Genomic DNA, 17,719 nt, shown 5'->3' on the forward strand with positions numbered 1-17,719 from the left:
GTGTTTGTGTGGGTTTACCTCAATTTCCTCCCACATCCCAAAAAACGTGCGTTTATTGGAGACTCCAATTTACCCCTAGGTATGATTGTGTGTCTGTTTTCTGTCTCTATGTGCGCTTCAATTGGCTGGCAACGAAGTCTTCTCTGCCTCCTGCCCGAAGACAGCTGGGATTGGCTCCAGCACTACCGCGGCGCTCATGAGGATTAGGGGCTCAGAAAATGGAATGATGGACAATGGGAAATGGATTGAAGGAAGGACTATTCATGTTTCCTCTGCTGCGGTTGGTAGATCATGAAGCTGGAGATTGAAGAGATATCCGCCCTGCGGTCATTCGTCTTTCTCTGGTGCGGCTCAGGTGAAGGCCTGGACTTGGGAAGAATGGTAACTCCTTCCCTCACTCTCACATCTACATTGGTCTCATGAGTTCACAGCGTCCTTGGGGCTCGAGGAATTCTTAGTCTATTTTTTTTCTTTCCATTTCTTTTATTTTTTTTACTTTTTCAGATAACATGAGAGCATTGTTGTGAGTCAGATGGACACAATTGTATGTTGAAAAATTACGTCTGGTGGGGCAAAAAAAGAAAGTATTTAATCAGCAAACACCTATTGTGCAAGTTCACCCACTTAAAAAGACAAAAACTGTCATGTTCGTCATAGGTCATTTCATCATAGGTGTAGGGCTCGTGCGCGTGACATCACCATTGTCACAGCGCCATATTGCCGGTCGAAAAGAGCTGCTCGACATTGATATTGGGGGACATTGAACCAGAGCAGAATATTCACAATGCCGAAGACTTGTTGTGCTGTTGGTTTTTACAACAGACAAGACAGATATTCAAAGAGGTCATTCCATGGAATACCAGCTGAAAAGATGAGAAAACATCGATGGATTTCGGCAATTAAACGTGTTAGATAATGCCTGACAAAATTTCAAATAGGAATTATTCTTCTCAACCTCAAATTCCAAACTCTTATTTATAATGCCAAGTTGGCTCATTTGAGAACAATACATTTAAAAAAAAAAAAAAAAAGACGGAGTCGTCTCCAATGTATACAGATGAGTGTTGCGGCCACACATTAAACTTCGGTAAATCTCTCCCCGACAGACTTATTTTTTTTTTTTGTAAATATGCATAGTTCTCAAATTAGTCCAGTGCGTATTTAAAAAAAGAAAAGTGAACTGTCGGTCACACAGAGGTTTACCGAAGTTCGTCTGGCCGCAACGCACTTCCATGTATGGGGCCTGAAGCTATCCCAACGGTTTATTTTCTTTTTTTAAATACGCATTGGACTCATTTGAGAACAATGCATATGTGACAAAAATGTAATGTAACGGAGAAATTTACTGAAGTTTGTGTGGCCGCAACACGCTTCGTGTACGGAGGAGCCAACTCGCTGTCTTTTTTTTTTTTCCAGTCAATGAATTCGAGTTTGTGTAAAAGCAAAGGTAATTTATTTAAATATTGGTATTTGTATTGAAAAAATCTGAGTGACTCCATCACAACGTGGGATTTATTCTTGATTGAGAACAGATCGAGCAACGAAGTATTTGTATGCATCCAGACTTTTCTACGCTTTCAAACACTTCCGTGTAAATCTCGACACCTTACTCACCAGATACATGTGTAGATCCAGTTGTCCAAGACAAGCAAAAGCGGATTAACAGTACAATTTCTTATCGGAGAAAACATTGACTTTGGCATTAAGTATGGGTCCTCTATGCCGAGTGTCTGTCATTTTTACACGTGCCTTCGTTTATTATGACCTTCTAAATGCTTAACGTTATCGTACAAAACTCTGAGCGTCGTGCTATAAGACATATTTTCGTGTCGTCTCCAACCGACTTAGAATTGAGCAGTGCTTTGCTTGACTGGCAGTATGGCCCGTCACGTGACTTCGGTGACGTAGGTGTACAAGCTCTCTACTTATGAGAGACAAAATGAGGGCATCAGTATAAAAGACACCTGCCCTCAACCTCAAACACTCACACTCCAAATTCTAACAGTGGCCAAGACCAAAGAGCTGCCAAAAGACACCAGAAACAAAATTGTAGACTTGCATCAGGCTGACCAAACTAAATCTACAGAAGCTAATCAGGTTGGTGTGAAATCAACTGTGGCAGCAATTATTAGAAAATGGAATACATACAGTTGTATGCTAGAAGTTTGCATACACTGTGAAAAAATACACATTTAATTTTTTGTCTCAGTGTCTGAAGTCAAATCAGACTAAACCTCTCCTGTTTCAGGTCAGTCAGGCTTACTAACATTATTTAATTTTGCTAAATGCCACAATATTGAGTGATCCTTTCTTACAGAATTTTATATTTTTTTTAGGTCAAAAGTTTCATTAATTTCCTTAGCATTGAGTAGCATTTCCTCTCAACTGCAGTGCCAGACATGTCCTCCTGTTTAAGTCAGTCCATGTCCACGCCCGTCGGAAGTTTGCTAGAGAGCATTTGGGTAATCCAGAAGATGATTTGGAGACTGTCATTTAGTCACATGAAACTTAAATAGAACATTTTGGTCAAAACGCTTTTTGAAGAAGAAAGAATGTTGAGTTGCAGCCAAAGAAGACCATACCTATGGAGAAGCATGGGGTGGAAAGAATGAATGGGGGCTAATATTGTAAGATTTTGAATAAAAACCTACTTCCATCAGTCAGGCCATTGGAGATGAAACGTGACTGATAATAATGTCACTTTCTGCTTCTTCTCCGAAACAAATCCCTCGAGAGGATTGTCATGGAGGGAGTTACAAAAAGCTATATACGTCAAAATCATGTTGTGTGGTGAAAAAATGGATGAGTCCATTCCGGCTGCCTTTTTTCGTTTTTATTATCATTAAAAACATACTAAAAATCATGCTTTTTGTGTCAGTGGGACTTGTAGGTCCTGAAGTCGCCTATCCAGTCTCCAGATCTCAACTCCCTCCGATATCTTTGGAGGGAGTTGAAAGTCTCTGTTGCACAGCAACAGCCCTAAAGCCTTATTGCTCTAAATATATGCACCAGTGAAGGCTTACAGAAAATGTTTGATCTCTGTCTTTGCCAACAAAGTGTATAACCACGTATTGAGATGTACTTTCATAATTGACCAAATACTTATGTTCCACCATCATTTGATGATACTGAAAGCTCTTTGAAAATTAGGATTTTTCTATATATACTTTAATTTTGTCTCTCATAAGTGAGGTATACCTATGGTGCAAATTACAGGTCTCTCATGTTTATGAGGGGGAGAACTTTCAAAATTTGTGCTGACTACTTAATCTTAATTGCTCTTTTCTTTCTCACATTTGAGCAACTCATCTTGTCATTTTTTTTATTGTGGTGGAACACTTGTAAGATTCATTACACAACCACTAAACAAACATTTGCTCCTCAATTTGTATCTGGAAATAGCACACATTTCATATCGCTTCCAAATTGGCTTTCATACCTTTTCACATTAAAATCTCAAGAGTATGTGCCTCTGCTGGCCTTGGTGTTGACCACGAAAGTTGGACATTGAGAGTTGTCAGCCAGACAGGTTGGAGGCAGTTAGTCAGAAGCCAATTACCCATGGGGGGGTAGACGGAGTGTCTTGACAAGACACTAATCATTGACTGGCTGGGGGTGTGTGCCAGGCAGTAGAAGTGTGTGTATGCGTGTGTGTGGAGGGGAGTGGGCGTGGACACATCCAGATACCAAATAGCCCAAGAGGATGACTTAGGGAAAAATCACTCTTAACACACCTCACACTACAAGATAGTAACTCAGGGTAATGCTGTCACTCCCGATTATATTTTTGACATCCGACAATCAGACCTTTGCTAAATTGATCGGAAAAGTGGGGGAAATGTTAAAATTATGCTCAGTGGTTTGGGATTTCTTACCCTGCTTAATGGATTGTAATATCTTCTAAAAGGTGGGGTCTGCAGATATAAAATAGGAGAAAAGAAATTGGGCACATAAGGTGTTCCAGTCGCAGTATTTGAACATTTTTTTCATTTTCATCGAATAAGGTCACCCTCATCCTTTTATAGCTACTGTACGATGAGAAATCAGTCAACTGGTATGCCTCAGCGATGCTATTACAAGATCATGTCTTTTTGCCTCTTTTGAGCTTCATAAACCAAACATTTCTGTTAAACTCGTATTCTGTTATGAATCTTGACCTTGGCCCATCATGTTCGCACTCAACACCATGTTTGCAGTGTTTAAGGAAGTGGGGCTTCAGGCGTTGCGAAGACATCTGCTGGATCAAGACCAACAAGAATAACCCAGGCAAGACAAAGGCACTGGACCCAAAAGCAGTGTTTCAGAGGACAAAGGTACAACAAATCAATATGAGCGTGTCCTTTTAATTTCCAAGGCTGATGTATTTACACCCAATTACATTGAACTTTTGAACTTGTCTTATTATCACAAGATGCAAGCTTTTAATTGTGAAATAGCACATTCTTTGTTCCTTGAAGAGACAATTGTCTGTCCACTGATCGATGGGATATACAGTGAAGGAAATAAGTATTTGAACAGCCTGCTATATTGCAAGTTCTCCCACTTAGAAATCATGGAGGGGTCTAAAATTTTCATCGTAGGTGCATGTCCACTGTGAGAGAGATAATCTAAAAAGAAAAATCCAGAAATCACAATGTATGATTTTTTTTTTTAACGATTTATTTGTGTGATACAGCTGCAAATAAGTATTTGAACACCTGTCTATCAGCTAGAATTCTGACCCTCCAAAGACCTGTTAGTGTGCCTTTAAAAGTCCACCTCCACTCCATGTATTTTCCTTAATCAGATGCACCTGTGTGAGGTCGTTAGCTGCATAAAGACACCTGTCCACCCCATGCAATCAGTATGACTCAAACTTGTCACATGGCCAAGACCAAAGAGCTGTCGAAAGACACCATAGACAAAATTGTACAACTCCACACGGCTTGAAAGGTCTACAGAGAAATTGCCAAGCAGCTTGGTGGAAAATGGTCCACTGTTGGAGCAATCATTAGAAAATGGAAGAAGCTAAACATGACAGTCAGTCTCAATCAGAGTGGAGCCCCATGCAAGATATCACCTCGTGGAGTCTCAGTGATCCTTAGAAAGGTGAGGAATCAGCCAGGACTGCACGACAGGACTTGGTCAATGACCTAAAAAGAGCTGGAACCACCATTTCCAGGGTGACTGTTGGTAATACACTAAGATGTCATGGTTTGAAATCATGCACGGCATGGAAGGTTCCCCTGCTTAAACTAGCACATGTCAAGGCCCATCTTAAGTTTGCCAATGATCATTTGGATGATACAGAGGAGTCATGGAAGAAGGTTTTGTGGTCATATGAGACCAAAATTGAACTTTTTGTTATAATTCCACCAACTGTGTTTGGAGGAAGACAAATGGCGAGTTCCATCCCAAGAACACCATCCCTACTGTCACACATGGGGGGTGGTAGCATCATGCTTTGGGGGTGTTTTTCTGCACAAGGGACAGGACGACTGCACTGTATTATGGAGAGGATGACTGCGGCCATCTATTGAGAGATTTTGGGGAACAACATCTTTCCCTCAGTCAGAGCATTGAAGATGGGTCGTGGCTCGGTCTGTCAATATGACAATGACCCAAAGCACACAGCCAGGAAAATCAAGGAGTGACTCCGTAAGAAGTGTATCAAGGCTCTGGCGTGGCCTTCACAGTCCTCCAGATTGCTTAATTTATGTTAAAAACAAAAACATTCTCTGCGAGGGCCTGATGGAGACCCCCAGAGCCTCCTTACGATGTTCCAATTTTTTGGTGGCCTTTTTCATGCCTTTGGTGTTTGCTTTTCTGTAATCACATCAGTTTGAATTAGAAATTTTGTGAAATACAAATTTTGTTTGATGTTTCTAAAAAAATGTTTTTCATCTCTACCAGCTATTTTCCTGGCCATGACCCAGTATTTTCTTCAATATATTTAATTCATGACTTCCTTACAGTATATTTATACATTTAAATCGTGAAGTTTCGATAATGTTTTTTGTCCTCCCACCAATTTAGCTGGCCTCTTCAAATTATACAAATAATTTTCTCAGCTGTTATAATGTGAAGATTTTTCTGAACACAAACTTAGATTTTGACTTGATAAATCATATTTTATTGACTTAGATTTACACATTGTGACATCACAGGGCAAATTGTATTCTACGCAGCATTGTCTTGCCGAGAATGCAAGCAAATTGTTGGTATCCTGCTGTGCCGAGTTGCTGTCGACATTACAGTCAGAGAGATAAGCTCTGAAAGCAAAATATGTCTCATGGCTTCTTTCCAGGAACATTGCCTGATGGGTATCAAAGGAACGGTGCGGAGAAGCACAGATGGTGACTTCATCCATTCCAACGTGGACATCGACTTAATCATCACGGAGGAGCCCGAGATGGGAAACGTGGAGAAGCCCGTTGAGATTTTTCACATCATTGAGCACTTCTGTTTGGGACGCAGGAGGTTGCACCTTTTTGGACGAGACTCAACCATCAGACCGGGTGCGACAGAAGTTTGTTTGCGTGTCGCTCTCATTTCGATTCTTGTTCTGCTGGGTCTTTCTACATCTCTAACTGGCTAATGTCTCCCCCTACAGGCTGGCTGACAGTGGGCCCCACTCTCACCAACAGTAACTTCAACCCAGAGAGCTACGCGGCACATTTCGCTTTGCCAGATTCCCACCTCTCCGGTTGCACTGAGGAAATTGAGCGACTGCGGCCCAAATCGCCGCCTTCTAAGATGAAGTCGGACCGTGGTGGCGGAGCACCCAGAGGAGGGCGCAGTGGTCCGAATGCTGGGAGAGGTGGAGAGAGAGGGCGGGAAAGAAATAGACCAAACTTCCGTGGAGACAGGGGTGGATTCCGGGGCCGGGGAGGACCACATAGGGGCTTTCCCCCACGCTAGCGCTATAATACTCACTCAACTGGTGCTCGTTAGATTTGTGCTTTGATTTGACTGGAAACAAGTTTGGCCCGTTTGATCTCCACCCATCGACCACATTTTGGTACAACAGCACAATCTAATGTGCTCTCAGATGCAAGCTATACATCTGACTTCTCGACTGTAATCTCCTTGTGTTTGGCCTTCAGTGATGTTGTTTCACAAATGTATTTTTACAAAAATTCACTCAGTCTGAATACACTGATTATCCAGCATTGTTGTGTCAGATACTCATTTGTCTCAATATACTATGTCAGTGGCCTAATAGCATAAATTCCCCTTTTTCTTAATTCATCTTTTGCGGATTACCATGACTTGGATATTTAATATGCAAAGGTGGGAGGGGGGATCTATAGCAACCATATTGGTATTTACTGTTTAAAAAAAAGAGATTGCAACAGTACAGTTGTAGGAAGAAGTGTTAATCTTACATTTCAGCGTCAATTGGTTATGAAGCTTTTAATCGGATCTTCAACTAAATCAAGTAATAAACAGTCTGCTTTAACTAATACTACTCAGTTATGTTTTCATATTTTTATAGAAAATATTTCCAGGACAAAGGGGGGGAGGGGGGGTAAGTATCCATTGATTTAATTGGTTGAGCCACTTTGGCAGCAATAAGCCCAACCAAACATTTCCTGGAGTTTTTAGGCCAGACGTGCACAACGACCGGGATGAATATTTGACCATTTCTCTTTACAAAACTGTTTCAGTATCGGAAGGTTCCTGGGATTTCTATAATGAATAGCGTTCTTATATCATGCCACGTTCTTCTTCTGAAGCCATTATTTTGTTGATTAGCTTCAGCAAGTTGGATCATTGTTATGCTACAACTACAGGAAGTGTTCGGTTGAGCTTTTTGCTACCAAAAGAGGCTCACCAGTTATTAAATCCAGGGGTTCATTTACTTTTTCCTCTGTCCTGTGAAATAAAATGTTAAATGGAACTATTAACATATTTACTGTAATTGATTGTCCAGGATTAATTTCAGCAGGCTATTTATTCTTTTGATTGAGATTAAGATCAGACTGCATTGATTAATGCATAAATTTAAGAAATTAAAAAGCATTCACTTAATTTTAACTGGCAACATGGTGTTGAAATCCAAAAATCAGTTAAAATCTGAAATCGAAATTATAGTGGAAAACAGCACAAAAGGACGTAAGATGGACTATAATTTTTTTAATACTTTAATTCTCGAATACTTCTTTTTTTCTGAGTTAGATTGATGGGATCGTGTCCGAACATTTCCACAATTTCACCTACAGCATCCTTTCATAACTGAATGCTTTTGTCACAAGGAAAAAAAAAAAAAAAAAAGTCCAAACACCAGTGTCTGGTGTTTTGTGTAGTACTTCTAAATTTAATTCAATTGTTTCGGACATGAAGCGACAGGACGTGAACGTCGTTTGTCAAACCTGTCAAGGCATTACAGCATTCCACAGTGATGTTGCTCCACCTGTTACTATACTCTTTTTAGTATTAAAAATAATGCCTGTATTCAAAGAATCTCGCATTTCAAGATTAATACATTCATTTCTGACCTCAAACCAGGAAAAACCTTTGTAATGATTCTTAAAATTCCCGGACAATTTCCAATGACTTTACCAAGATGAAGTCTGACGTTAGACACAATAAAAGATCGACGACAAGATAATATAAGGTGCAAATCACGGTCCTGCCAAATTTTGTATGCAAATCCTCTGGGACTGAAGCTCATTAATCTTTTAGTGTATATATTGTATTTCTTTTTTCCTGGAAAACCTAAATTATAAATCCTTAAGAAATGCACATTCTCCCAAGGTTGAAATAGATTCCGACAATCCCATCATGTCAAACGATGTCATTTTAAAACATGAACACACGAATATCAGAAATGGCTGAAAATATGAACTGAATGGTCCCCATGTGTGAGTAATTTTTTTAAAACCTCATTTGTAGGGATCTCTGGCCACAATTTAAAGCATTTTACATTAGTGGATTTCCTTATGAAGTCATGTTATGTACAATTCCAGCAACAAAAACATAAGCACTAACAATAGCAATACTTTTTGGGGGAAACACAATTACTATCATTATCACCATGATTATACCAAATAGCAGTTGAAATAGCTTGCTGAGCGCAGATTATCCATGTTGTCCAATTCATCATAGTTGGGATTTTGTACAAAAAAATGTTAATGCTACTTCACCAGGTATTTTGTGCCATATTGGAGGGCTGAGTGCTTGTGATCCAACGTGATGTTCGTTGGACCTAAAAGTAGTTGAGACATTAAATCCCCACTGCCTTTGTAATACACTCAATTATGGGTGTATATTTTAAAGAAATGATTGTTCTCCATTAAGTCCACCCATTTGACCATATTCTCAACTATTGATGCATTGACTGCAATGCCTATCTCACCAACAAAGGGTCATTATGATGCAGGGCAGTACTGCAATCTACAACAAAGCATGATGGAAAATATTCTGAAGAAACAGTGCTGTACATTTTTCAAGTAGTTAAGACGCCGTCATCACTCAACATCACAGAAACGTGGCTGCAGCACAATGAAACCACGGGTTTGCCTGATTCCTAATGAGTCAGTCTGCATCATTTTTAAATAGAATCAATGGCACATGGGTAGAACAAGTTCTGCAAGTTTTGGTCAAACCCCTAAAAACACATCCCTTTAAATAAAAGAAAATTATTCAATAAAAACCACCCATCATATGAAGTACCACAAAATCACAACAGAGATCCATTCACTTCACAGCAGTGAAGTCAACATCATCGGACTCAACTGTCAGGTAAGAACATGCTGAAATTGTTATACTGAGCATAGACTTTTAAGAAATTACTATGTACAAAAAAATATACTTTTTTTTTTGCATTCATGTTTATTTTTCTGAATCTTTTCTGCAATACTGAATGTGAAAGAGGTTTTTCAGGATTCTAATTCATTGGGTGTAATATGGCAATTGAGAAGTACAGGGACAAGGAAGAGTCAAAATATTGGATTGCTACTTTACAACCAAGTGTTTCAGGTTATTACTGTGTTTAAGCCAATGGCAGTTGTAATAACAATATGTGACACGAGTTGTCATACATCTATGCAGACTATATGAGGTGAAAAGGCAAAGGCCTTCAATATCAGGAACAAAATAAAGTCAAGTAATTCAGGGCAGTGGAGTCCTTTGCTCTACTTGCAAAAGAAAAAGGAAAAAGCTCTTTCATGGAATTGAATTCTGCCGTTAATAATTTCAGTAAATGTTGCCATATTTTGATTTGTTTTTATTCTGAGACATACTTCAATTTTAATCCCATCTGTCCATCCATCCATCTTCTTCGCCACTTATTTTCACAAGGGTCGCAGGAGTGCTGGAGCCTAGCCTGCATGGATTTTCTCCAGGCACTCCAATTTCCTCCCACATCCCAAAAACATGCAACATTAATTGGACACTCTAAACTGCCCTTGGGCGTGATTGTGAGTGCGGTTGTTATCTATCTCCATGTGCACTGCAAATGGCTGGCAACCAGTTAAGGGTGTACCCTGCCTCCTGTCCGTTGACAGTTGGGATAGGGTCCAGCACTCGCCGCGACCCTCGTGAGGTCAAGCGGCAAAGAAAATGGATAGATGGGTGTTTACAAAAAGAGGTAAGACAAAAACAAACAAAACAAAAATTGAATATGTTAACACCAATATACTCAAAAAGGATTGGGAACAAGACATTTTATTTTATCCCACCCTGTGTCTCTGATAGTATCCGTAAATGATGTAACGTTTGCCTTTCTCATCAGTTCATCAAACCAGAGCCCATTACAATCAATATTATATTCTATCATAATATTGTAACTGTTAAATGATAATAATGCAGGATACCAACAATTGTAACAGTTCTTCAGACCCCAATTGTAGTAATGGATCTAGTATATCAGCAATGATTACAGACAGCACATACCAACAATGTTAGGGGGAAAAAAAGCAAAAACAAAGAAGTACTGCAAAAAAAAAAATGCTATATACAGTGAGACAAAAAAGTATTGAGCAAACCGCCAATTGTGCAAGCTCCCCTACTTAAAAAAATGAGACATTCCTGTAATTTTTATCATACGTATGCTTCACTTATGAGAGACAAGAGAAGAAAATCACATTGACCAGATTTTTAAAGAATTCATTAGCAAATTATAGTGGAACATAAATTATTAGTCACCCACAAATAAATAAGATTTCTACCTCTCACAAACATATAACTTCTTTTTTAAGAGGCTCCTTCATTCTCCATTTCTTTGCCTGTATTAATGACACCCGTTTGAACTCTTTGTCTGTATAAAACATCCCTGTGCACAATTTCAAACAGCCATAATCCAAATTCCTCTATGGCCAAGATCAAAGGTTTTCAAAGGACATGTCCATTCATCCATTTTCCAAGTCGCTTATCCCCACAAGCATTATGGAAATCCTGGAATCCCAGTTATCTTCCAGAAACAAAATTATAGACCTGCATCACACAGGAAAGAAGAGTGGTTGGAAAGTGAAGCCTCATGAATCACAGGTTTTTGTAACAATTGTGCCGAAAAAGATTCAAGGCTTCAGTGACTGTGACATCTGGTGGAGAACTGAAGCCATAGCAACCTCTAAAGAACATGACTGAAGCACTGGGACTGATTCCCATGACCGCAACAAAAGTTCAGAAAAGTCTCTCTTCTCAAGTGCTTTATTAATTAATACCAAATAATGATTGTGGCATTATCCAAACATCCATCCATCCATCGATTTTCTACCGCTTTTCTGGGTCAGGTCGCAGGGGAAGGGGACCCTTTCCCCAGCCAGTTTTTCACGCTCTTCCGGAGGATCCCAAGGCTTTCCCAGGCCAGGGGTTTCTAGCATACCCTAGCTCGCCCCCGGGGTCTCTTTCCGATGGGACATATCCGGAACACCTCACCAGGGAGGTGTCCAGGAGGTATCCGGATCAGATGCCACAACTACCTCATCTGTCTCTTTCGCAATGCATAGGAGCAGTGTCTCAACACTGAGCCCGTCCCGGATGACCGTGCTTCTCACCCTATCTCTAAGGGAGACCCCGGACACCCTTTGGAAGAAACTGTTCTTTCAGTTACGACCCACATCTCATGCCCATAGGTGAGGGTGGAAACGTAGATCAACTGGTAAATTGAGAGATTCGTCTTTCTCCCATGACTCATCTGTATCATGCAAATGGTCATTGGCAAACTTAAGATGGGCCTTGACATGTGCTGGTTTAAGCAGGGGAACCTTCCGTGCCATGCACGATTTCAAACCATGACGTTTTAATGTATTAGTGACAGTCACCATGGAAACGGTGGGCCCAGCTCTTTTCAGGTCATTGGCCAAGTCCTATCGTGTAGTCCTGGGCTGATTCCTCACCTTTCTAAGGATCATTTAGACCCCACGAGGTGATATCTTGCATGGGGCTCCACTCCAAATGAGATTGACCGTCATGTTTAGCTTCTTCTATTTTCTAATGATTGTTCCAACAGTGGACCATTTCTCACCAAGCTGCTTGATCATTTCTCCATCGCCCTTTCCAACCATGTGGAGTTGTACAATTTTGTCTCTGGTGCCTTTGGACAGTAATTTTGGTCTTGGCCATGTTGCAAGTTTGAGTGTTACTGATTGTATGGGGTGGACAGGTGTCTTTAAGCAGCTAATGACCTCACACAGGTACATCTGATTCAGGATAATACATGGAGTGGAGGTGGACTTTTAAAGGTGGACTAACAGGTCTTTGAGAGTCAGAATTCTAGCTGATAGACAGGTGTTCAAATACTTATTTGCAGCTGTATCACACAAATAAATTACAAAAATTATACATTGTGATTTCTGGATTTTTCTTTTTAGACTATGTCTCTCACAGTGGACATGCACCTACGATGAACATTTCACACCCCTCCATGATTTCTAAGTGGGAGAACCTGCAATATAGCAGGGTTTTGAAATCCTTATTTTCTTCACTGTAAGCTCTAAAGTCTTGGTATCTTTTGTCTATCGCTAAGGAAGATTTGGTGGGGTGTTGGACAACTGGTTATAGCGTCTGCCTCACAGTTCTGAAGACTGGTAACCAGTTTAGGGTGCCTCCTGCCCCAAGATAGCTGGGATAGGCTCCATCAACCCTCGTGAGGATAACAGGCTCAGACAATCGATGGATGGATAGGGAAGATTTGGGGTGAAGAAATATACTGTCACGGCATTTATTAGAAAATGGAAGGCATACAAGAAGAACGATTCTCAATCTGAGGCGGCATTGAAGATCTCACCAAAAATGGAAAAAGTGCTGGAAGCTAGTGAATGACCTTCAGTGAGCTGAAACAAAAGTAACAAAGGCTACCATCAGAGACACACAACACTGCCAGGGACTCAAATCCTGGCTTAAGCACGTGTCTTCGTGGTTTAGCCAGTACATGTCTGGGCCCATCTGAAGTTTGCTAGAGAGCATTCCAATGATCCAGAAGAAGATGGGAGAATGCCATATTGTCAGATGAAACCAAAATAGACCCTTTTGGTTAAAACTGAATTTGTCATGTTTGGAGGAGAAAGAATGCTGAGTTCCATCCAAAGAATGAAATAAATATTGTGAACCATGGAGTGGAATCAGAATCAGAATGAGCTTGAATGGCTAAGTATGTAACAACACACAAGGAATTTGTCTCGTGCAGTCGGTCCCGCCTTGGTACGACATTCAGAACAAAGAACAAACTAACAAGAACAAAAAACAAGAGACATTCAGTTAATAGGAACTACAGTGCCTTGTGAAAGTATTCGGCCCCCTTGAACTTGTCAACCTTTGGCCACATTTCAGGCTTCAAACATAAAAATATAAAAGCGATCATATTGAAATGGAAGGAGTATCAAACAACTGTAAATCTACCAAGACCCGGCTGTCCCTCTAACCTTTCCCCTCGAACAGGGAGAAGACTGATCAGAGATGTAGCCAAGAGGCCTATGATCATTCTGGATGAACTCCAGAGATCTACAGCTGAGGTGGGAGAATCTGTCCATAGGACAACAATCAGTCGTACACCGCACAAATCTGGCCTTTATAGAAGAGTGGCAAGAAGAAAGCCATTTCTCAGATATCCATAAAAAGTCTCGTTTAAAGTTTGCCACAAGCCATCTGGGAGACACACCAAACATGTGGAAGAAGGTGCTCTTGTCAGATGGAACCAAAATCAAACGTTTTGACCACATTGCAAAACGATATGTTTGGCGTAAAAGCAACACAGCTCATCACCCTGAACACACCTTCCCCACTGTCACCATAGTGCTGGTAGCCTCATGGTTTGGGCCTGCGTTTCTTCAGCAGGGACAGGGCAGATGGTTAAGATTGATGGGAAGATGAATGGAGCCAAATACAGGACCATTCTGGAAGAAAACCTGTTCGAGTCTGCAAAAGACCTGAGACTGGGACGGAGATTTATCTTCCAACAGGACAATGATCCAAAACAAATACCCAAATCTACAATGGAATGGTTCACAAATAAACGTATCCAGGTAATAGAATGGCCAAGTCAAAGTCCATACCTGAATCCAATCAAGAATCTGTGGGCAGACCTGAAGACTACTGTTCACCAAGGCTCTCCCTCCAACCTCACTGAGCTCAAGCTGTTTTGCAAGGATGAATGGGCAAGAATTTCAGTCTCTCGATGTGCAAAACTGATAGAGACCTACCCAAAGCGACTTGCAGCTGTAATTTCAGCAAAAGGTGGCACTACAAAGTATTAATGCAAGGGGGCCGAATAATATTGCCCCACTTTTCCGGTTTTTATTTGTTAAAAAACTATAAAATATCTAATAAATTTCGTTCCACATCACAATTGTGTCCCACTTGTTGTTGATTCTTGACAAAAAAATGCAGTTTTATATCTTTATGTTTGAAGCCTGAAATGTGGCGAAAGGTTGAAAAGTTCAAGGGGGCCCAATACTTTCAAAAGGCACTGTATTCCCAAGGACTGGCTTTGTCAGAAGCATTTTAAGGTCCTGGAGTTGCCTGGCCAATCTCCAGATCTCCCGATCTCAACCCCATAGAAAATGGTTGGAGGGAGTTAAAAGTTGGTGATTCCCATTTGAACACCAGTCCTCAGAACGATGAAGCCAACAGTCTACCGCTGTCCACCGTGCCACCCTCTTACAAACATTCATAACAAACAACATTCATAGAAAACAACAGGGCCAGTTGGGTGTGTAGATGTTCTATTTAGACTGTAGATGGACAGGCAGACAGACAGGCAGGGAGAAATACTAATAGGGAAAGAAACAGATAAGAAATAGAATTTTGTGGTCATATGTAGTCATACACAAACTTCTGAGAAGTGGATTTTTTTTTTTTTATCATGAATCTCACCTCATTTTATTTGTTCTTCACAGGAAGAAGACATGGGAAAGATCAAAGCTGTTGTATTCCTTCTAGTCTTTGCAGGTACTTTAGGTGTGCATGTTTTTGTCATTAATTTTAAATGAGGGAAATGTAAACAGATCAAAATTGTTGGGGTGTCAGTCGATAAACTATAAATTGTAAAACAAAAAAAGAAAGAAAAAAGAAAACGAAAACATGATGGTGGTGGGGACGAAGAATAATTTTGAGAACCATTATCCTCGTAAACAAATTCAGTTGTAATAATTCCTCTTACTTCATAAGTTCAAACTTTTCAAAAGTACAACACCACTTTTCAGTTCCGAATACACGTGACTGTTATTAGTTAAGCACACATGTAGATGAAAAACTTGAAGCAATACATTTTCAAGAAATCTAAGGTTTTATAAAAAATTGTGTAGCACAAAGGTCCCTGCCTTCAGATGCCACCCAGCTCTGCATGCACCCAAACCTCCCACAGGTGGTGACCCCAAAGGAAATGCATTGTTATTATGATATTGAGTATGATATGACTTAAGTGATGCAGCCGCTTTGTCATCAAATTAGGCTGTATGTGGCCCCTGAATGACAATGTGTTTAACACCACCAATCTACACCTTACGGGGGCCCAAAGAGCTTGACAAAGCCTCACATTAACCAAGGACACTTTGACTACAGACAGACGGAGCCACAGCTACCTAAATTACTCAATAAGATCAGTGATTTGTGCATAGTACATGTGGAGGATACAGTACAGAGGATCCCAAACACAGTCGAATGCTGCATGTGTTGATGAGCAAAACACTTTACACAATAGTGTCTACTGGTTCTGAAAATAACATTATTCTGTACTCTCCAGGGATCACGAGAACAGCATTTGCAGGTATTGTCTCTGAAAGCGCAAAGTTGTTTGCAATATTTGTCTGATTAGCCAAATAATGCCTAATGTTCATTAATATTTGATGTGAATTAAAACCACATGTATTGCAGATATTAATTTATTTGTCAATGTTACCACTTTAGTCAATGAAACTACTGCAGCCAACGTGACAATGCCTCCAGCAAATACCATCATACCGCCTCAAGCTACAGCACATGCACAGGAGGCACCAAGTCTCCACTTAGGGTTTAGTTTGGAACAGACGGGACCAGAATCCTCAAACAATTTTTCTTCTGCATTTCAAGCTTTAGCAACCCACATAGAAATTCAGGTTTGTTTTTATACTGTAATGCATACCGTATATGCAGTGTACATAAATTATACAATGTGCCCCATAGGTTTCCATAAATAATAAAAATAAAATGAACAGCAACAACATTGAAAAGTTGAGGGACTACATAAATACGCTCAAGAGCTTTATGATGGTGACTTTAAAAATGAATTTTAAAAATTTTGCTTCTATTACAAAGAACTGTACAGAACAGTATGTTTAAGGAAACATCAATAGAGTGTTAGAGAGCAGTCGCAATGTAAACAAGAAAATTTGGTTCATTAAATCCTAACATTAAACTGTAAACTAAAGATGATAAATTACAGAAACATGCGAGGGATAAAACTGAGAAATGATATATATAAAAAAAAACTAACAAGACTTTTTTAAATTCATTTATTCAGATAGCATAAGATATAAACACAATCACCAAGGGGTGTAATACAATGAGTACCAAAAAGGCTCATTAATGTTACAGTGTATTATCATTAATATATAAAATACCTCAAACTTCTGAGGACTGGGGTTCAATCCAAGATCCTCCCTGTGAGGAGTTTGCCTGTTCTCCCTCTCGGTGTGGGTTTTCTCCGGGTACTCCTGTGTCTTCCCACCCACACCCCCCACCCCAAAATCCATTAAGTGAAGACTTTAAATTACCCATATATGTGAATGTGAGTAAAAATTATTCTTTGTTTAAACGTGCGCTCCGAATGGCTGGCAACCGGTGTAACCCTGCCTCTTGAGCAGAGCTGGGATTGGCTCCAGCATGTGCTTGGCCCTTGTGAGGATAAGCGATTTGGATTGAGAATGAAATAAAAATACATTAAAAAGAGCACATAATATCAACATTGGAATGCAGGTTTTCAGACTCTTGAATGGTCCTAACACGATATATCTTTATTCTTTTCATTTTTGTAGAAACATTTTACAAGTGTAGAATCTGGGAATTATTTCAAAACAGACTTTGGTTTTATTATCAAGGAAATATATTTCAGGTCCAGACCACAATATTGAGACAATATTCAATGGTCCCCAATGACATCAGTTAGAAAAAGTGGTTGCTAATTGAATTGAGTCCATGCTGTCCCTTCAAAAGTCCGAAAGAACGGACATATTCGTCTCTCCTGGACCTGACGATGTATTACAAAAAGGGTGAAGGAAGTGTGGCATAAAGCCTTCAGACACTTTCCGAGTAGTTGCAG

At 40.0% G+C, this 17,719-nt stretch overlaps 1 protein-coding gene across 2 annotated transcripts in view; it reads left to right on the forward strand.

Annotated features, from left to right (window-relative positions):
- Positions 1-7,385, forward strand: part of mettl14 (methyltransferase 14, N6-adenosine-methyltransferase subunit) — a 33,624-nt gene extending 26,239 nt beyond the window's left edge. Inside the window, exons 8-11 of one of the 2 annotated variants that reach the window (XM_061830441.1) lie at positions 289-381; positions 4,197-4,313; positions 6,287-6,497; positions 6,593-7,382. In XM_061830441.1, the coding sequence (XP_061686425.1) occupies positions 289-381; positions 4,197-4,313; positions 6,287-6,497; positions 6,593-6,900 (729 nt within the window). In that variant the 3' untranslated portion in view covers positions 6,901-7,382. Of the gene's footprint in view, positions 1-288; positions 382-4,196; positions 4,314-6,286; positions 6,498-6,592 lie in introns of both variants that reach the window. The other variant, XM_061830442.1, reaches the window with a different exon arrangement.
- The last annotated feature ends 10,334 nt before the right edge of the window (positions 7,386-17,719 follow it).

This window comes from Syngnathoides biaculeatus, chromosome 9 (assembly GCF_019802595.1).
Source record: "Syngnathoides biaculeatus isolate LvHL_M chromosome 9, ASM1980259v1, whole genome shotgun sequence".
NCBI classification, from domain to species: Eukaryota; Metazoa; Chordata; class Actinopteri; order Syngnathiformes; family Syngnathidae; genus Syngnathoides; species Syngnathoides biaculeatus.